Source organism: Schistocerca nitens, chromosome 4 (assembly GCF_023898315.1).
Source record: "Schistocerca nitens isolate TAMUIC-IGC-003100 chromosome 4, iqSchNite1.1, whole genome shotgun sequence".
Taxonomy (NCBI): domain Eukaryota; kingdom Metazoa; phylum Arthropoda; class Insecta; order Orthoptera; family Acrididae; genus Schistocerca; species Schistocerca nitens.
In genome coordinates this window covers 853,892,642-853,914,740 of record NC_064617.1, presented here as the reverse complement: position 1 = coordinate 853,914,740, position 22,099 = coordinate 853,892,642, and the positions used below count along the sequence as shown (strand labels likewise).

General features: G+C 46.4%; 1 protein-coding gene across 1 annotated transcript in view; it reads right to left on the bottom strand.

The window, feature by feature from the left end:
- Positions 1-21,908: 21,908 nt before the first annotated feature.
- LOC126253294 (eukaryotic translation initiation factor 3 subunit E) overlaps positions 21,909-22,099 on the bottom strand; it is a 43,643-nt gene continuing 43,452 nt past the window's right edge. Inside the window, exon 9 of the mRNA XM_049954524.1 lies at positions 21,909-22,014. Within this exon, the coding sequence (XP_049810481.1) occupies positions 21,988-22,014 (27 nt within the window). The 3' untranslated portion in view covers positions 21,909-21,987. The remainder of the gene's footprint in view (positions 22,015-22,099) is intronic.

Here is a 22,099-nt window from a genome sequence, read left to right as displayed (position 1 = left end):
GGTACGGTGGGCAACGAACTTTGTCGCTCTCACAGCTAGTGCCTCACAATCTGACAGCACGTGCAGGCCGCCAGCAGTCCCAGCCTGGCTGCACACTGCGGAGACTTCCTCGTTGCTCCGACTTGACTGACTGACCACATGCAGTATGCAGACAGCATTAAAATAGCTGCTCAGCCAAAACCACACAAGCTACACATGGGTTCATGAAACACTTGCACAAACAACTCAAACAATACTAAAACCAGTGACAGTGGAACAACAAGGACGAATCACAAGTCGACAGACATGGAGAACCCAGAAGCAGTCGGTGACCAAATACATGTCATCCGATGAGACGACTGACTGAACGACCAACCAAAGTCATCCCCACTCAAGTCATGTGTGTCGGCAACAGTCGGGCAAGTCATGGCTGTCCAGACCTTCCCAACTGAACTTCCAACACATGATGACCCAGAAATACTAGTGGTTGCTCTTATCGATAAGCACTGCTGCTGCCACTCATGGGCAAGCAAGCCAGCAACTTAGTGATACCAGTAAATCGAACAAGAAATGGTACGGCAGTACCACAAAGACAAGATGTGAAGCAATAAATGGCACGAATGCGACGCGTGCACGGCTCAGCCACACACCACAAATTTTACCCATGCAGTTCACTCAATAATTTGACAGAATTAGAAAGCCCACAAGCTCCTCTAACCAGTGGGTGCTTACAAGCTGCCTGCCTACTGCATCTTGTGTGCATTAACTGGTTTTCAGAAGAACCTGGAATGTATGCCTGCACTGTGCACTGATTTTTGTGACTGAGGTATGGGTCTGAGTGGTTGCTATATGTGAAATGTCTTCTGTGTAAGCAGGCTTGACATTCAACAGATACAGTATTTCATTTCCCTTTTTTCTGTTAGGAATGTTTTATCCCTGTGGTCTATGACCTTTTAAGGAGCCTGTATATTGTGGAGAAAGTAGTGTTTTAACTGTGTCAGCCACACAAAATAAAATCTGAAGAAATCTTTGTGAAAGAAAATGGGTTTGTTGCCATCTTGAACTGAATACTTTGGCAAGAGATGACACACGTGCAAGCGCAATTTCTGCAAGAATGTGAAAGCAGCCCAAGTCCTCTTTCAGGACAGTGCATAGCTCTATCAGTACTGAAGGCAGTGGGTCTGACCAGGCCTCCGCATGGCAGACCAAGGCTGCCTTCACTGTGTGGTGCATACACTCTACAGACCCTTTATTAGCAGGATGGTAGCTCTTGGTTCGAATATATTTGCTACCGTAAATTCTCATAAGCTCTTTGAATAAATGGCACTCAAATTGCTCACCTATGTCCATGGTAATAACTTGTGGAATGGCAAATCTTGAGAACTAGCAATTTAGCAGGGCCCTGGTGAGAGCAACTGCAGAAATATCAGAAACTGGCAGGGCCTCAGTCCACCTGGTGAATCTTAGTCACAAAACAGTGAAGTCCATCAGAGGGGTGAAGAGGACCCACAATATCAAGATGTAAATGCGAGAATCTTCCCAAGGTGAGTGAAAGGTGTTTATGGGGACAAAAACGTATATAGTAATCTTGCAACTTTGATGCTTCTTGCAAAACTGTGCTCAGTGCCGACAGTCTTTTTGCACTCCTGGCCAAATCACCTTACCTGTCATCACTTTAGCAGAAGCTTTGATGCCAGTGTGTGATAAGTTGTGAAATGTGTTCAATAGAGGGTGTCACCATCTCGTGGGAATGAAGTGGTGAATCTTGTTGTTTCAAGTGTTGCACATTACAAACTGACTCATACCATTCACTGACCAGCGCTCAAGATGTAAAGTTGACAATTCAGGGTTTGCATAACAGTGTAGAATGACAGTATCAGTCTCTTGCTCTGCTGCCACTGCCACCCAGTCAATGGCAGTGACTGCTGCACAGTTTTGAGACAAAAGTCAGCCTCCATATTATATTGGTGCTGGATTTCCATTGGGAACTGAGCAACGAACTTGGTGTGTCTATACTACCATGGTGAATTAAGATCTGTCACATGTTGGAATATGGACGTTGAAGGCTTGCGATCAGTGAAAATTTTTTCAGCCAAATATGTAGGAAGGAGCTCCCTGTCAACTGCGCTCCATTGTTCCTCGGCAGAAACAAATTTTTCTCAATTGATCATGACTCCACAGTACTCCAGCTGTATTAACAGTGCACATAAATGCCTGAAGTGTTCACCTTTGGTTTTAGAAAATATAAAGACATCTTCAGTGTAACAGAGTATGAATGGAAACCCTTCTAGCACTTCATATATGAAATTTTGTCAAATTTGGACAGCATTTCATAGTCTGAAGGGCACTGCATTCTGTTCGAAGAGCCCAAAGGGAATAGTCACAGCAGTTTTATGCTCATTGTTTCTGGCCATGGGGTTCTGTGAGAAGGCCTTTGCTCAACATATTACACTGGAAAAAAAAAATAAAAAAAAAATAAAAAAAAAAAATAAAAAAAAGAGAATCCCCACACTTTTGTTGAAGTTGAAAATTTTGGAATTGTGTGAACGTTTACACTCCTATAATCAAGACCCACTCTTTATGAGCCATCCTCCTCCTTTCCCAACTGCAGAGATGATGCCACACACTGTGATCCGTCAGAAATTACCTTCTTGAACTCAGATTGTGCAGCATGTAACTTATCATGAGGTAACCATCAAGCCGTTGGTCAACGTCATCGCCTGCACTCTTTGACAGCAGGAGTAGGGATAGCTGCCTGGTCCAAGTTCCACGAGACAGCAGTGCAGTGTAAGTGATGCAACCAATTGAAAATATTTCTCAATCCACATTGAATAGCAACATGTAGTTCAACATTGCTACATTGTAACACTGTTATGGCAAACTGCTCCTCATTAATAATATGTTGACGTTACATTTTTGCCTTAAGTGCCTTGCGTGTCTCTCTCAACTCAAGCTTCCAAAAGTGCAGGTGATGTAGAATGAGAGGTATTCTTGGATAACCAACATAAATTGTAACCAGTCCATGTAAACAAGATGACTTCCACTTGGGTTAGCCATAACTGAGACTTTATGGACCAAAAAGGCAGAAACCTGGTGTTACTGTTCTTGCTGCTATTGCCTGTGTTGTCACTGTTTGATGTGAGGTGGATGCTTGGGTGAGATACACCAAACACCACCTTATAATCATGAGTTCATTTATTCACCTCTTCACACAAGTAAGTCTTACACAGAATTGGATGGTGGAACTACAAAGATAATGTTTTGCTTAGTCCAAAGATGATACTAAGATCGATCTCATCGGTGCCACATAATCTCGTTGAACAGGGCCGACTCAAATTGTCTGCCCTGGTCAGTCGTGACGATAGCTGGACATCCAAAACACGATACCCACGACTCGACGAATGCTCGAGCAACAGTTTCTGCCGTGAGATTGAGGAGGGGAACAGCCTCGACCCAGCGAGTTGTTCGGTCGATAGACGAGAGAACATAACGAAAGCCATTAGAGGGGGAGAGAGAGCCGACAATGTCAATGCGAATATGCTAGAGACGCCCAGGAGGGATCGAAAAGGCGCCGAGGGTGGGTGAAATGTGCTTGTGTACTTTGCAATGTTGGCACGCGACACAGGAGCGTGCCCATTGCGGACAGTCCTTGTTGATGTTTCTCCACACAAAGTGCTCCGCTACGAGGTGGGCGGACGCACAAACACTGGGCTGGGCTAAATTATGCAGTGTTTTGAAGACAGCTCGACGGAGCATGGTTTGGATGAGGGGGTGTAATGTGCCCGTACTGTCGTCGCACCAGATATGCCAGGGAAGGTGGTGCGGATGAAGTGTAGTGAAGACGTAGAGTCTGAAATCAGGTTTTGTATGTCCTCGTCAGTGAGTTGGAGGTTAGGCAGTTCAGAGAGATCTAACAGCGAATGAATGGCATCTACCTGTGAAATGAAATCAGCAACTATATTGTTGGCACCCTTTATGTGTCTGACATCGGTGGTGAACTGAGATGTATCCATGTATCTGAAACGGCGAGGAGGCAGGTCAGCTGGCGGGTTTGAAATGGCCGCAGCCAGGGGCTTGTGGTCTGTTAAAACATAGAAAAGGCATCCCTCAACATTGGTCTTAAAATGCTTGATCACTTCGTAGACTGCGAGCAACTCCCTGTCAAACACGGAATATTTCCGTTGTGCATTGGTGAGCTTCCGCGAGAAGAACTGTAGAGGCGAAGTTTCGCCATCGACTGTCTGGCTAAGGACAGTGCCGACGGCAGTATCGCTCGCATCTGTGGTGATGAAAAGCTGCACATTGAGATGATGATGCGCGATGGTGGAGGCCCCGGCAAGGTGGTTTTTGAGGGCAGTGAAAGATCAGTAATAGCAGGGGTCCATGGAAAAGGCTGAGATCCAGAAGTCTTGGTGCCTGCCAAGGTGTCCGTCAGTGGAGCCTGAATCTCCGCAACCCAAGGTAGATGACGGTGATAATTAACCATCCCCAGAAAGCGTCGGAGCTCTTTGAATGACGAAGGTCTGGGTAGGTTTAGTATTGTTTGTACTTTGTCAGGGGGCAGTTAAATGCAGTAGGCAGAGACCCGAAAACCAAGAAAATTGACAGCGGGCTGATGTAGTTGTAATTTGTCCTGGTTGGTCTCTATGCCTGCTGCTGCGAGTGTGTCCATAACACTTTGCACATGTCGAATGTTGTCCTCGATGGAAGAGCTGAACACAAGAATGTCATCAAGATATGCAAAACAGAATTTTAGTTCGAACAGCACTTCGTTGATGAAGCGTTGCCAGGTCTGGGTTCCATTTTTCAGACCGAAGGGCACGAATTGAAACTGAAATAACCCGATTGGGGTGGTGATTGCTGTCTTCTTGACATCTTCAGGAGCCATGGGGATCTGGTGGTAGGCCCATTTGCAATCAATGACAGAGAACGTGGTCGCACCTGCGAGGGAACTGGTAAAGTCGGCAATGTTGGGTATGGGGTAGGTGTCCGTGATTGTTCGTGCGTTTAGTCGACGGTAGTCAACGCACATGCGCCAGGACCCGTCTTTCTTGGGTGTCATATGAATGGGCACAGACCAGCTGCTGGTAGAGGGTTTGATGATGCTGGAGCTTAGAAGTTCAGAAATCTTTTTTAAGGTCGGAGAGGCCCTTGGGACAAAGTCGACCTGGTTTACTGGAGATCGGGGGGGGGGGGGGGGGGCTGGCGTGAGGCGAAGCTTGTGAATTGTGCCATTGGTGATGACGAAAATTTTTCCGGCGGCACGGGAGGCGGTTTGTTTACAATGTGCAGTGGGCGGGGCAGGCGAGGCGAGGTAGTGGTGATCAGAGCCACTCGGTGGATCCGACGGGAGCCAAGGCGGCGAAGTGTCCCAGGAGGCAATGTGACAAGATGGCCGCCGGCCTGAAGCAGTGGCACCATGGTCGGGTGAGCTCATGAAGCATTAGTGAGTCCATTGTCTGAGGGGGCACCCTGTGGCAGCACGGTCGCGGGCGAAGCGCTAGTGCACTGTTTGTGTTGTCAGTGGTGGTCGCATGGCAGCACGCAGGAGCCGAAGTTGCATAGTTTGAGGTGCTGCCCGCAAGGGGAGGGGTAGGAGCTGTCAGTTCAGGAACACGTGACGCTCATCGCGCATGCGCACTTGGGTCGGCTGAGTGTCAAATGCTGCCATGTTAGGGGGGTATGGTCCTGTTGAACTGTCAGTACACGTTAAGGTAGATTTGATAGCACAGTTGCGAGGGGTAGCGGGAGGTAAGCACACGGAGGCCCGATTGCTGGGACTACAAGCAGATTCGGCACCCTTACTGACCTTGCTTTGTCCTTGTTGCAGTATCTAATTCCTTTGCTGTGTCGATTAGCTAGAGCCGAGTTTAGTGGAGCCGGAGGGAGAGCTTGAAGTTTTCCTTGCGTAGGCGAGTGACGTTTTCAAGCTCGACAAGGCACTTGTGCATTGTTTCTTGTAACGTCGTCGACAGACCCAAGCATGTACGGCTGAGATGAGCCCAGACTGATGTGTGACGGGAGGGTTTGCTCGATGGAGCACAGGGGAAGTGAGTTATGGACGGGTGATGAAACACGGTGTTTCGCTCTAGGTCCGGTGAAAGTTTGTGGTGTCGCAAGAAGTCAATGCCTAGTATAGGTCCATCAATACTGTACACTAAAAAAGTCCACTCGTGTTTGCAGTTTGTGCAGAGTGAGACGATGTGGGAGGTAGAACTCTAGCATTGTAGTTTAGTAGAATTCACAGCTTGCAGTGAAGTATGATGAGGGGGATGTTCGACGACACTAAGGACATAGGCAGCAGCGAAACATAGGCGCGTCTGTCCACTAGGAAAGTGTCCCAACGAAATGTCTTTAATATAAAGTCATCCGTAATTATCTGATTGTTCCCGGACAGAATGGAGCACTAGGAGGTGCCTGTCATGTTGTGCGCAGGAGGCGGCACCTGGACCTACCTGCGATTGGCGTTTGGGAAGCAGCAGGGTGGTATGCAGTTCCGTCCCGCCTCACCAAACCGTGTGTGGAAGTAACAGTATGGGTAGTGCGGTTGCATTTCCTGCGGAAAGTTCGTTGCCAGAGGCGGTGCTTGAGGTTCGGTGGCGTGACCGAGGGCAGAGCCGGTGACACCCCAGTTGCTTGTTTACTGCGCCCTGGAGCGAGCAGAACAGTCGGTACATTGTGGCCCCGGCTGCGGGATGAGGAGCCTGAACCTGAGACTTGTCAGGTAGGCAGTGGCTGGCGAAATAGAGCAGTGAAGCATCACGTAGTTTGTCAGCAATTGTCATTCGTTGCTCAACAGGTTCAGGAGAAATTTGAGCCAGAGCAAAGCGGATGTGAGGAGGTAGTTTATCTGACCAAATGGCGAGGAGAACTGTGTCAGAGAGATCGTCACTGACCAGTGTCTGTAGCCGTCTCCAGAGTTCTGAAGGTTTGTCATTGCCTAGTTGCTCAACGTGGAGCACTTGCCGTATTGTTGTCTCAGTTGAGTGCACAAGCCGACGTCGAGTTGTCTTTTTGGCTAGAGTGTACCAGGTAGCAGAGCCCGGGGCATCGACCAAGTCAGCAATCAAGTCCTCCTGGTCGTGCAGGTGGGTGATAAGGCACAGAAATCTGAAAGTTCGTTAAGTTTGAAATGGTCGAACATTTCGTCCACAATTTTGAACCTGGTTGTCGCCCTCGGCGGCAGCATCGGTAAGCGTTGTAGAACGTTTGGAAGAACCGGTTGAGTTGAATTCGTTGAGGCACTGCCTGAAACGAGCTTTTGTTGCTGCAGTATTCCAGGAGTGTGTGTCTCCAGGGTATGTGGAGACGATGGCTGGTCGGGTGACAGCGTGAAGGTGACACATTGTGGTTGAGTGAGATCCGTTGCAACGCGGAAGGCTGACGCGGATGAGACACCGCAATGTGTCAATTGCGGTTGCGGAAGTTTGAATGGAGCTGGCGCAGAGGCGACAGGTGAGAAAAAGTTCAAAGTTTGAAAATGCGTACCGGTCCGCGGAAAACTTGACATGCGATCAGAGTCGGAGCCACATGTGTTGCAGGGAGACTAGGGGCTGTCCAGAAGCACAATGAGGAAAATTATGTTGAACGTCGGGCGGAATGTGTGAATGCTCACTGTTCATAGTCAGTTCACTCGAAACGGTGTGCGGATAAGGTGAATGTCGTGGCACAAAACACTGAGGCATAGCAGTAGGATGGAGATGGAGGTCAGGCACAGATAACAAGCCATTGTTCCAGTTGCAGGCTGAGGTATTGAAGCAGGAAAGCATGTGCTGATGCTGAACCGAGGCAGACGCGGGTGTGGTTGGATGCTGAGGAGGTGGACTTGTGAACAAAGCAGTTCCGGCTACGTGGCAGGAATCTGCGTGGTGCTGCATGTATTGCGGCGTGGCAAACCGTTGTCCTGGCAGTGGTAGGTTATCCAACGAAGCATTTGCAGAAATCGACATTGATCTCGCACTGCACGGAGATCTGTAAGAGGTAGCTGCACCGTCGATGACGGAGGGCACATGTGGCGGGAATAAAGGCGTTTGATAGCCAGAGTCGTGCACACTCCTAACCTCACTTATTGTTGCAGGCACGAAAACGTCTGGCGAAATCGACGAGTGAGAGGCATTGTGTTGCAGTCCTGGCGGGTGTACATCGCCCTCAACACGATGCATGTCTATCACAAAATCCGGCGTTAGGCCGAAGCCATTGTTCGTATGTTGTGTTGATGTAATACACGCGAAAATAACCGACGCGGACACAGTAAAACGGAAGACGTTACAACTCGGGGTCACCAGTGTGGTAGATGCTCGGGTGAGATACACCAAACAACACCTTATAATCATGAGTTCATTTATTCACCTCTTCACACAAGTAAGTCTTACACAGAAATGGATGGCGGAACTACACAAAGATAATGTTTTGCTTAGTCCAAAGATGATACTAAGATCGATGTCATCGGCGCCACAGTTGGAGCTGGTGAGGACACAACACTGCTAGCTGTTGGCAAACACTGGCACTCCTCTTTCACTGCAGTGTTATTGGTGGGGGCTATTGCTCCTTTGTGCATGTACAGAGTATCAGTTTTAACCGTTCAATGTGGGGTCACCACCATGGGTACTGATGATTCCACTTCAAATACACACACGTTTTGTAAGTGATTAACACTTAATTTGTGTTACATACATTTTGCACAAAGTTCAACACTTTTATGACACAACAAAACATGGAACGTCACACACAAGTACCAAATAAGCTAATAATACAAAGAAAATTCTGCATACCACTGGTTAACTACTACTTTGATGTTTGCATTTGACTTCTGTCAACTCTTCAGACTAATGTCACCATACACTTTGCCCTATTACCAAGTATGGGTAAAAGAGTAACAACACAGAAGACTTTACTGACATAGCACTGCATGAGAAATATATACAAAACAACCACACTCCCATTCTCAAGTCAAAAACAAACACACTATTGCATGTCAAGACTTCTCACAGTATCAACGTGTGCGAATTATGAAAGGTATTCTACTTTCTTGTTGAAGTTGCTTTCCCCAACACCATCTACGATCTTCAGCACCTGCCAATAGGTGGATCTGCTCTCATTCTGATCTGGTTCGTTTGACAGCGCAAGAATCTGTTGTGTATGCAAGTGGAAAGCTAGCGCACACTGAAATAATGGACCTAGTCTTCAACTAAGTAAATAAATACTTTTGAAAGTGGCAAAATGTTCTTAATCACTGTGGGAGGAATATAATTCTAGCATTCAGCAAATCTTTATAATTGCTTACTTGTAATAGAGTAAAGCACCACTGTTGAAATGATGACATGGATTAAAAAGTATCGAAACAGAGTGTGGACTTGCTGAGATACATACAAGATGTGCTCAAAAGAATTCTGAAACATTCACGATTTTGCGCCAAGTTGTGTTGGAGTGAAACGCGGTTGGCAACCCCGCACACACCTGTGTTTAATGTATAACTGCTGGAAGTTTTATTGCTGTATGTCTGTCGGGTATTGTTCATTTCTATTTTGAGTAGAATGTTGTGTCACACAGCTTGCGTATTTTGATATGGCAGAGTTAAAGGAGCAACACATATGCACTAAATTTTGTGTGAAACTAAAGAAAACCTTTAGACGCATCATATGATGCAGGAAGCCTACAGTGACGAGTGCTTAAGCCATACTCGGTATTATGAATGGTTCACGTGATTTAAAAATGGCCAGACTGATGTTATTGTTCAGGACACCCTTTGACATACAATGACAAGGCAATTGTGCATACCAAGCGAAGATTGACAGTCTGAGAGATTGCAGAAGAATATAACATTTCAGTTTGATCATGTCATGATATCCTGAGCAGCATCTTGGAATGCATCATGTTACTGCCAAGTTCATGAGCCACGAGGAAACTTTTGCCTTGCCACCTGAAGAGCTTTTGGATCCTGCAAATGAGAATGAGATGTTCCTTAAGTTCAGTCTTCACAATGGGCCAGGAAAAGTTTTCCAAGACAGGTCGTCACATTGGGTCCAATGTCAAAGCAATGCTGGGCATATCAAGACTGCTTCCGGAAGTGGAAATGGCATTAGGAGGAGCATATCAATTGTAGAGGAGAGTATTTCGGAGAGGAGAGTATTTAGGAGAGGAGAGTATTTCGGAGAGGAGAGTATTTCGGAGAGGAGAGTATTTCGGAGAGGAGAGTATTTCGGAGAGGAGAGTATTTCGGAGAGGAGAGTATTTCGGAGAGGAGAGTATTTCGGAGAGGAGAGTATTTCGGAGGAGGCCATGCACAATAAGTAAAAGGAAAGCACAGAAATATCTTGTGGACAAAATTCCAGAATTTTTTGAACAGATCTCGCATCACTGCAGAACAGTGAATACCGTGAAGGTATTTTTTCAATTTAAATATAATGGTTATAATTTTTTGTTTTCGTCTTGAGTGAGAGTATCATTGTGAAATGGATGTTTACTTGTGGCTACTACTACTTTTCACCCTCAGTAAAATCCTAAGGAAATAACTGCATAACTGTGTTTGTATGGTATTCATATTACCACTGAGTAATGATTGTTCTGCACAAAAGTAGAAAGTTTTGTTGTAAAATTAAGTAACACATTGTCAAAAAAACTATATTTATAGCACCTGTGATTAGATAAAACAAAAATGTAGAAATAGTGCTCTTTGGAATGCAGTATGTACATTGCAGTGAGTCCAGGTACAAGACATTTCAGTGTTTTAATGAAAGATGGCATGGCATCTTACACTTGTGTATCAGAATTTTGTACAGAGCCATAAATATACCTCAAATGGATTTCAAAATTGATTTTACTCATTGATTTTTGAATGAAACATTGTTCTCGTCATAGAACTCCTTTATTAGTGTATTGGATGTTCCCAAACGATTCCCACGAGATGCCCATTTCCATATCCAACAGCTACAAGTCGGTTTTTTCTTCGTCAGTGTCACTATAAGGTCTTCAACTAATGCTGCGCAACACCTATATGAATCCTTTAGGGACAGAAGTACAGAAAAGATAGGAGAGCATGAATGATTTGTATACGAAATAAGTGAAAAACCAACAAGGAAAAAGAGGTGATTTTGTTACATACAATAGACCATATTCATACAACAAGGAAATGTTTTTATTTGAAGGAGGGTTAAAACAATTACTGCCTGCGCAAGTACACGTTCACTGGTTCACCTGTAGAAGCTGTTTCAACTGGTTTAGTATGAAAGGATATTTCGTCAAATTATACATGAATGCTATCTTTTTCAAAAATGGTGGGAATATGAAGACCATTGAAAGTGTTCAGATTACAGCAGCATACTTGCACCTGAGCCTCAATCCACAAAAAGTACGCCGAGACCAAATTCTAAGAGGAGGAAACAGGTGGTGATGATGAAACAGTACAGGGCATTTGGCACAATCTATTTCTCAGATGCCTGATGCAGACAAGACATTTCTCATGCTGCAACAGCAAGTGATTAGGAAATTGAAACTACAGGTACAAGAAACTTGATTTTCGGTTAAAGTTCATTCAAAGTTTCACAATCATGTGCAGTGTCCATTATCTTCCCCTTCACTCACCATCTTCTCCAAGTGGCAGCACTTTCACATTAATCAGTCTTCTGTAAAACACTATGAAAGCAGTGCAACGAACAAAGTGAAACAGCTAGTGATGAAACTTGTCATATTTTGTAAATTATTTGAGTGAAAAAATTTAACATTGTGCAAAAATATTAATTAAAACAGTTTTTGGCAAACTGGCAGAATAAAGAAAACTACAATGTACCTTGAAGTTACTGTGAACTTTTCTTCTGCACGGTTACGTATCCTCATGGTGGTGGACTTTTTATTTCAAATGAATTAACAAACACCCTGCAGTACTCAAAAATCTTACCTGGATTTACCTTCAGTTTGCTGTGTACAAGCACAAACTTTCACTTTGTTGATCTCTTACAATATTGGATGAATCCAGTATTTTTTGCACACGCTGTTGTTTCCGATGCTTACAGGCAACTATCATAGCATATACAAGGTTTGATTAAAAAGTAATGAGAATATTTGTTTTTCCTAAATAATTTTCATTTATTCATCAACATTAGCTTTGTCCCCTTCAAAGTAATCCCTTTGATATAATACCCTTGTGCCACTGTATTTTCCAGTCTTGGATGCACCTTGGGAACTCAACTTTTTGTTACAGTGTTCAGCTCCTTCAGTGATTTTGTTTTTATCTCATCAATGGTGACAAAATGACATCTTTTCATGGTTCTCTCCAGCCTCAGGAATAAGAAAAAGTTGCAGAGACACATGTCCGACGAATACAGTAGCTGTGGCATTATACTGATTTTGTTTTTGCCAAAAAACAATGAAAAAGCACTGAGGTACGAGTGGGAGCATTATCAAGATGCAGTTTCCACAAGTGGTTTTGCCACAATTCTGGTCACTTTCTTTGGTTTGCTTAATGTAAATGGCACATACCTTCCGGGTAATATTCCTTATTGACAGTGTAACAATAAGGCAGGAACTGATGATGCACCAGCCTACTGTAATCGAAGAACACAATGAGAAGAACCTTCGCATATAACCTTCTTCTGGATCGCTGTCGGCTTCAATCAACAATTCCTGAGCGATGGCTATGCGACATCGTTTTAGGTCTAAATTCAAAAATATTGGAATAAACTTTGCTGTTACATACTTCGTGTCCAAAACAAGCAAAAAAATTGCTTGGCACAAGTCTCAGCAACCTCTTTGCTGCTGATTTCCCAGAACCATTCACTTTCTCTCTTGCGCACTGTCATCAGTAATCGATGTGCTAGGGCATCCAGGATAGTCATTGTTCTTATCATCTTGACCCTCTTTGAAATGTTTATACCACTTGTAAATTCAACATTTCGAATGCAGTGTTGCACTTTATTCCATTTTTCAAGCAAACATTAATGTAAATTCTTTCAACGGTATAGATTCACTGAGGACTGGAGAACATGTATTACATTTTCGACTGCCAATAATAAACAATAAAACAACAAAAAACGCAAACATACAGCAGGAACATGAGCGTCAACAAGATAAAAAATTTTTAAAAAGCATAAACTATGCGAGCTGTGAGGAGAAGACCCTCGTATGGCTATAACCTAAATCACATATCCTGTCCACCTTTTTTGTCTGCTTCCAGCCAGCAGAAATCGAAAATCTATTACATAATAGCTTTAAGCACCCGCTCGCCGACCTAAGAGATCCTATAGGATGTTGCGAAGTAGCAATGAGAACTCCATTGTTGAACATGACTGACCATGAGCTGCACAGGTGGCAGATGTGTGAACTGAGCATACCGTCGTCACAAATCATATTAGCGATACATGTCTTTTTCACACAAGTAACTTCTTTATGATGCTACTCGCACAAAACGACACTGAAACAAAAGTATGTGTTTACACTCACAGTGCGATGGAAAGGCTGCTTCTTGTAGGCAGAAAGTACGATACAAGGGGTAGCAGGAACTCATCCACCTCCCTCAGTCAATTCTTAAATTGCACTTTCTTGTTTTTTGACAGTTTTTGCGTCAACTGCATGGCTGCATCCTCAACGGGAGCCTATTTTGCTGCTCCCTCGGTACAATCCTAATCTCATGTTTTCTCAGCGCAACTGATTAAGGGTGTGCTTTCAAGTGTTCAGCCGGGTTCTTGATTAAATCTTTCTGCACGATTTTTCAATGACTGGCCCAGTCAATTTTGGGTGCTACGGTCAGTGTCCTTAAGTGTACTCACCGCCAGGATGCCAATCAGAGGGCAAAATATTCTTGGTCTTGGCTGTAACTTCTACACAGAAATTAAAACAAAAGCATAAAGACTGGAGATCCGCTATCAACCAATCCTTGCATTGAGCACTATATGAGGAGGGGGAGGAGGAAGACTACAGTTCTGTGAACTGATTGGTTGGTTTGTGGGATTGAAGGGACCAGACTACTAGGGCCATTGGTCCCTTTTTCCACGAACTTTAAACACCCACAAAGAATAAGAACAAACAATGGAGATGACGAGACGACACAGGACAAGAAAGACACAGATAGAGAACAGAAAAAAGGAATTAAAATCACACCGAGTGTGACAGCGGTTGGCTGATCATAGAAACAAAAAAGGAAAAGACAACCACTAAGTAACGCACTAAAAACCCATCTAAAATCTTAGGCCAAAGGCCAGACTCAACACAAAAAAAAGGACAAACACTTAGATCAAGTGATCAAAGCCCCCTGCACGAATAAAACTCAAAACTAAATCTGCCATCGCGACGTCATCTGATAAAAGTGCATGAAGCGTATCAGGCAGCACAAATGTCTGCCTGAGCGGAGTTAAAAGTGGGCAGTCCAACGAGATATGGAACACCGTCAAAGCTGACCCGCAGTGACATAAAGGTGGGTCCTCGCGGCACAATAAATAGCTGTCAGCAAGGTGTGGCCAATGCGCAGCTGGCAGAGGACAACAGAGTCCTTGTGAGAGACACGCAAGGAAGAGCGCAACGCACCGGTAGCCTCCTTGATGACCCGAAGATTGTTGGGTGAAGGAAGGGTGCGCCATTCTTCACCCCAGTTGCTAAGTACCTCCTGCCGCAAAACTGACCTGAAGTCACTCTTCGAAAGGCCAATCTCAGGCTGGTTCACTGACAACCTGTTTGGCCAGCGTGTCAACACGTTCATTTCCCAGGATGCCAACATGACCCGGGATCCACACAAAGACCACAGAGTGGCCGCAACGGGCAAGAGTATGGAGGGACTCCTGGATAGCCATCACCAGATGAGAGCAAGGGAAACACTGGTCGATAGCTCATAAACCGCTCAGGGAGTCACTACAGATAACGAAGCTCTCACCTGAGCAGGAGCGGATATACTCTAGGGCGTGAGAGATGGCGACCAGCTCGGCAGTGAAAACACTGCAGCCAGCCGGCAATAAGCGTTATTCATAATGATCCCCTAGAGTAAGAGCATAACAGACACGACCGGCAACCATTGAACCGTCAGTATAGACAATGTCACAGCCTTGAAATGCGGCAAGGATTGAAAGAAAGCAGAGGCGGAGGGCCTCAGGAGGGACTGAGTCCTTCAGGCCCTGTGTCCAATCAAGCCAAAGGCACGGGCGGGGCACACACCACGGGGGTATATGCACAGGGGCCCGGAAAAGACGTGGAAGAGGGAAAACCTCAAGCCCAGAGAGAAGAACTCTGACAGGAACCGCAATCGTACACCCTGACCGTGGCCGCCGTTCCGGAAGATGGACGACCAACTGAGGGAATGGAGGCGATAATTGGGATGCCCGGGCAAGCTACAAACGGGTGTAGCATAAGCGGCCAGTAATCGTTGGCGCCGGAACCGCAATGGAGGGACACCTGCCTCCACAAATATGCTGCTGACAGGGCTTGTTCAGAAAGCTCTAGTGGCGAGCCGGATCCCACTGTGAAGGATGGGGTCCAGCAACTGCAATGCGGAAGGGGATGCCGAACTGTAAGCCAGGCTCCCATAATCTAGATGGGACTGAATTAACGCCTGGTACAGCCGTAGAAGGGTAAACCCATCGGCACCCAAGCTGGTGTGACACAAGCAACGGAGAGCGTTAAGATGCCTCCAGCACATCTGTTTAAGCTGCTGAATATGAGGGAGCCAAGTCAACCGGGTATCAAAAACCAATCCCAAAAACCGATGCATCTCCACTACAGCAAGAGGATTGCCATCAAGATAAAGCCGTGGCTCAGAGTGAACAGTGCGTCACTGGCAGAAATGCATAACACAGGTCTTGGCAGCCGGAAACTGGAAACCATGCGCTACAGTCCAAGACTGCACCTTGCGAATAGTGCCCTGCAGTTGCTGTTCAGCAACTGCAGTGACAGTGGTGTTAAAGTAAAGGCACAAGTCGCCAGCACACAAGGAAGCTGAGACAGACGTTCCCACTGCCACAGCAAGCCCATTAATTGCAATTAAAAAGAGGCAGATACTTAAGACAGATCATTGCGGTACCCCATTCTCCTGAACTCGGGACGAACTATGGGAGGCTGCAACTTGCACGTGGAAGGAACGAAGTGACAGAAAATTTTGTATGAAAATTGGGAGCAGACCCCGAAGACGCCAACCATGATGCGTTGAGAGGATGTGATGTCGCCATGTCGTATTGTATGCCTTCCGCATGTCAAAAAGGATGACGACCAGATGCTGATGGTGGGTAAAGGCCGTATGGATGGCACACTCCAGGTACACCAGATTATCAGCTGCAGAGCGGCCCTTACGGAACCCAACCTGAGACGGAGCCAGAAGGCCCCAAGACTCGAGTACCCAACTCAACCTTCGGCTCACCATGCGTTCAAGCAACTCGCAAAGAACGTCGGTGAGGCTAATGGGGTGGTAGCTGTCCACCTCCTGTGGGTTCTTGCCAACTTTCAACACGGCGATTACAATGCTTTCCTGCCATTGCGACGGGAACTCATCCTCAACCCAGTTACGGTTGAAATGGTCTAGGAGGCATCGCTGGCAGTCCACCGAGAGGTGTTTGAGCATCTGACAGTGGATGTGATCTGGCCCGCGAGCCGTATCAGGGCAATCGGCTAGGGCACTTTGGAATTCCCATTCACTGAACGGAGCATTGTACAATTCAGGGTGGCGCGTGTGAAATGAAAGGCTCCGACGTTCCAACCGCTCTTTCAGGGCGCGGAAGGCCAGTGAGTAATTCGCAGAAGCGGAACTCTGAGCAAACTGCTCTGCTAAGCGGTTTGAAATTGGGTCGGAGTCGGTACATATTGCTCCATTCAGTGAAAGTGCAGGTACACTGATGGGGGTCCGATAGCCATAGAGTCACCTTGGCCCAACCCTGCGATGGAGAGGTACGGAGGCCAATGGCGGAGACATAACTTTCCCAGCACTCCTGCTTAAGTTGGCGAATGAGGCGGCGGACTCGCGCACGGAGCCTTTTAAAGGCGATGAGGTGTTCCAATGAGGGATGCTGCTTGTGACGCTGGAGTGCCCGCCTGCGATCTTTAATCACCTCTGCGATCTCGGGCGACCACCAAGGCACAGTCCTACACCGAGGGAATGCTCGTGGTGACAGAGTGAGCCACCACATCAATAGTGTCATTGGCCGGAAAGTGGTCACCACCGCACAAGTCTTCATGCACACTCCATTGGACAGACAGTAGTAGGCTAGGGCTGCAGATCGAAAGGTCGATGGCTGAGTATGTGCCATGCGCCACACTGAAATGTGTGGAGGCGCCAGTATTTAAAAGAGAAAGGTCGAGCTTTGACAATACTTGCTCAACGATGCTGCCTCGGCCTGTTGCCATTGATCCACCCCACAGAGGGTTATGGGCACTGAAGTCACCCAGTAACAAAAAATGTGGCGGCAATTGCTCTTTCAGCACAGCCAGGACATGCTGCGGGACATCACCATCCGGTGGAAGATAGAGACTGCAGACAGTTACAGCCTGAGGTGTCCACACCCAAACAGCGACAGCCTCTAAAGGTGTTTATAGAGGGACAGACTCCCTGTAAAGAGAGTGAAGGACGTAGATACAGACGCCACCAGATACCCTCTCATAAGCTGCCCGATTCTTATAAAAACCCCGATAGCCACGAGGACGGGGGTTCGCATCGCCGGAAACCAAGTTTCCTGAAGAGCAATGGAGCGGAGAGGGTGAAGGCTGAGGAGTTGTCGGAGCGCAGCAAGATGGTGGAAAGAACTGCTGCAGTTCCACTGGAGGATGACATTGTCTATGGCCGAGAAACGCGTGAAGGGACCGAGGAGGCAGATTACGCCACTAGGTCACCTGCTGCCACCGATTGAGTACCGACAGGAGCAACATCCATCATGTCTGAGGGACCGGCGAGATCTAGGTCCTCATCAGACGCCCGTATCTCCACCGCGTCCTCAGATGCAGAGCTTGTAGGTAGCAGTGGAATGGGTGCCACCGCAATTTCCTTGGTCTTAGGGGTCTTTGATTTCTATTTCTCACACTGTTCCCTTGGTTGCCCTTGCTGGGAGGGCTTCTTTGATTCTGTCTCTGGGACTGAAGAGGACTGTGAAGCCCTACGACCAGCTACCTGGGGCTTCTTCAGCTCCTGGCGGGTGTCTGGTTTGGCACTAGTAGGAACCTGGGAAGGGAGTGACCCAAGGGATCCCTTCCTAGCGAGAGAAGCCAAAGAAGACTTATGCTTCTCCGGCTTAGAAGTGGGGACTGGTGTCCCCGATGGTTGAGGGGGTGCTGCTCCCGAGGTAGGTGGTGCGGGAGCAACAAGGAGGGAAGTGCCCCCCACCATCAACGCGGCAGGTGTGGTCCTTTGGCTCTGAGAGCTGACTGTATGTGGTGCAACGGATGGAGTTGTAACAGGAGAAACAGTGGCGGCATAAGATGATGTCATGCGCACGGGATGAAGTCGTTCAAATTTCCGTTTAGCCTCAGTGTAGGTCAGTCAGACCAGGGTCTTTTATTCCATTATTTTCCGTTCCTTCCGTAGAATCTTACAGCCGGTGAGCAAGGGGGATGGTGCTCTCTGTAGTTGACACAGATGGGAGGCGGGGCACATGGAGTATCGGGATGGGATGGACAACCACAATAACGACATATGAGGCTGGAAGCACAGCGGGAAGACATATGGCCAAACTTCCAACAAAGCATCACATTGGGGGAGGGATATATGGCTTAACATTGCAGTGGTAGACCATCACCTTCACCTCCTCGGGTAAGGTGTCACCCTTGAAGGCCAAGACGAAGGCACCGGTGGCAACTTCATTATCCCTCGGAACCCGGTGGACATGCCGGATGAAATGGACACGTCGTGGCTCTAAGTTGGTGCGCAGCTCGTCATCGGACTGTAAAAGAAGGTCCCTGTGGAAGATAATGCCCTGGTCCATATTTAAGCTTTTATGGGGCGTGATAGTAACAGAAACATCCCCCAGTTTCTTACAAGTGAGTAATGGCTGTGACTGGGCAGAGGATGCTATTTCTATCAAGACTGATCCGGACCACATTTTTGATAAGCCCTCCACCTCCCCGAACTTGTCCTCTGAATGCTCTACAAAGAACAGAGGCTTCATGGACACAAAAGGTTTCCCCATCAGCTCTCGTGCAGACTAGATACTGGGGCGAATAAGTCTTGCTGTCATTCATAGCCTTTCGTTCCTCCCATGGTTTGGCCAGGGAGGGGAACGATTTGGGGTCATACATGTTTGCATTAAAGTGAGGCCTCGAACACTTAGAGACTGCTGGTGGTTGGCCACCAGCAAGAGAAGATGTGCCATGCTTCATTGCATGTCATCCACACTGATGCCACCTACTCCGACCAAGGGCCCTCGCCACGGGTGCCACCCAGCCACAGCAAGGGCCACCTGGCAGGATGGCCATTGCTGGGAGTCCCGATGCCCCAGGGAGATAGGCATCTACTCCTTGGCATACGTGGGGAGTTAATGGCGCAGACATCAGTAGTGCGATCCCTGTGTTGTCAGCGGGCTACAACCAACAGGGTACATGGCGGCCCCACCATAACGGACTGGCTACCGTGCTGGATATTATGTGGCAAGTGGTCCATGGTCGTCGTCAGCGCAGAAAGCGACACTGCAGAGTGCATGGCGGAAATCACTCCCAAGAGATGGAGAGTGAGCGGGACTGCAATGCAACGTGCAACGATGAATAAGCTGGCTAAAGGTCTCAATACACGAGGGACACAATGCACCAAGTAAGGCGCCCTCCCCCAATTGGCTCGGTCTTCGGAATAATTTTGAAATATGGTGGTCAAATCCAAGACGGGATCATCACATAAGGGCCGAAACGTTTGAGTCTCCTTTTAGTCGCCTCTTACGACAGGCAGGAAGACCGTGGGCTTATTCTTACCCCCGAACACGCAGGAGGTTTTGTGAACTGAGGAAGTGCTCATGGTCCACCACATTCTCTTGGGCAGTGGGGGAAGTACATGTACTAGGGTTACACTTTAAATCTGCTGCATACAACTCTGTGAAAACTTTTCATTACTTGTTAATATGGTAGAAAGAAAGTCTGCAGTCAAGGCCACAGGACTGCGTGATGACGACTGGCTGCTGTGTCATCCCCTGCCATATGATGATGTGCAGATGCAGTCGGCACACTGCCCTTGCGGCCATTATAGGTTTACTTCTCTCACACATGGCTCCTCAATTGGCTTCATGAAACTGAGAAGACTTTGTACCACTCCTCCCAGAAAGCAAAAATCTCTGGCAATATTGGGAATTAAACCTGGATGCTCCACACGACAGCCAAGACATGCTGACCACTCAGATATAATGCCAGACAATTGTTAATATGACCTTGCTGGTTTGTGCCAGTTATGGTGACATCTGGATAACTGACACTGTCACATGAGACTTGCACTAGCCCCTTCCATGGACACTTCTCTATGCTGAAAATGTCATGTTCGCTGTGGAGAACAAGCTTGATTGCTACCACCAAACACAAGAGTGGAACAACAGACTTGCAACAAATGGCCTGCAACTCAATAAAAAGAAAACTAAGCACATGACATCAGATCCACGACAAGCTGAGACCATCACCATTGATGAAGAAGGGTTACCATGAGTAACAGCAACGTAACTATGCTGGAAGACCTTTGGAACCAGTAGCTTTTCCTTTCTTCATCTCCTCCAGAGCAGCCTCTACTTTGGCAACATTAATTTCCTTGACTGGTCCTGTAACAACTGATATGACTGGTGGTTGATGGAGAAATTTCTTGGTCAAAACTGTCACAAAATAGTTTCACCAGTGTTCCCCTGCTTTCTTCTGGTTGATCATACACTCGCCCACTTCATTGTTGATGCCGTAAAAATGTTGGTAGTCACCCGTTTTTCAGTGCTTTGATTTTAATAGTTGATAACTGTAACACTCTCTTTTACACATATCAAATTTCACACAGAGATATGAATTAATAAACTGGAAATAACTGTACGATATAAATATGAGCTCAATAAAATTATTTTGTTTACTCACATAAAAGAATGAGACAGGAAATACTGAGGAGACATAATGTGTTTCTAAACTGAAAAGTGAGCAGTGCCCATGGTGAGGCAAGTTCCCTTTCCAGGAAGAATGCTGAACCTGCTGTACAGGATGACTATGAATCAGTTTCCCCTCAAAGAGAGTAGAGCGCGTGCAGTGATTTACATATTCTATCTGTGCGCTTTCTTCCATTAATATTATTAACAAACAGATTCTATCTGTGGACTTTCTTCCATTGATATTATTAACAAACAAACAAACACAGTCCGAATAAGCTTTGAAGGCCCAATGATACCGACCGGCTGCCATGTCATCCTCAGCCCTTAGGCGTCCCTGGATGTGGATATGAAGGGGCATGTAGTCAGCACACTGCTCTAGCGGCCGTTGTCAGTTTTCATGACTGTGCCACTACTTCTCAATCAAGTAGCTCCTCAATAGGTCTCTTACGGGCTGACTGCACCTCATTTGCCAACACCACTCAGTTGACCCGGATGGTGACCCATCCAAGTGCTAGCCAAGCCCAACAGCACTCAACTTTGGTGATCTGATGGGGACTGGTGTTACCAGTGCGGCAAGGCTGTTGGCCATTAATATTATTAGTTACTCATAAATGTATTCCATGTAGTGTTAACACACTTTGAGGAAAATAAACACCTCTGGAACGAGATGGCTTTGATAACAACCCCACAAATAATTTAAGGTATTGTTACAAATTAAGTCATGGTTATTCAGCCAACATTAATTTCAAATTACCCAAAACCTGATTTCCTGAGCACTGAGAGGCCATTACATTAACAGTTTTTCTTTTTTATCATGCAGGGGATTCTAATAATAAAAATTTCTTGTTACAGATGTGACTTTTTCTACGAAGTTTACACAAACTTATATTTGTAGGCGGTGCTGTCTCACATGTAGGATGATGATGAGATGAAGTAATAGGAAACAGTTTCTGTAAAGTTTATTAATGTTCAGTTTGTGTGTAGTAAAATACAGTCCTTACACTATTTTACAAGATTGAGATCAATACTCTGGGGCTCCCCACCGATACTGAAACAAAAATAAAATATGTCCTTTAGTACTGTTTGCATCTGAATATTTTATATGGAACAATGAAATGACCTAACTTCATCTT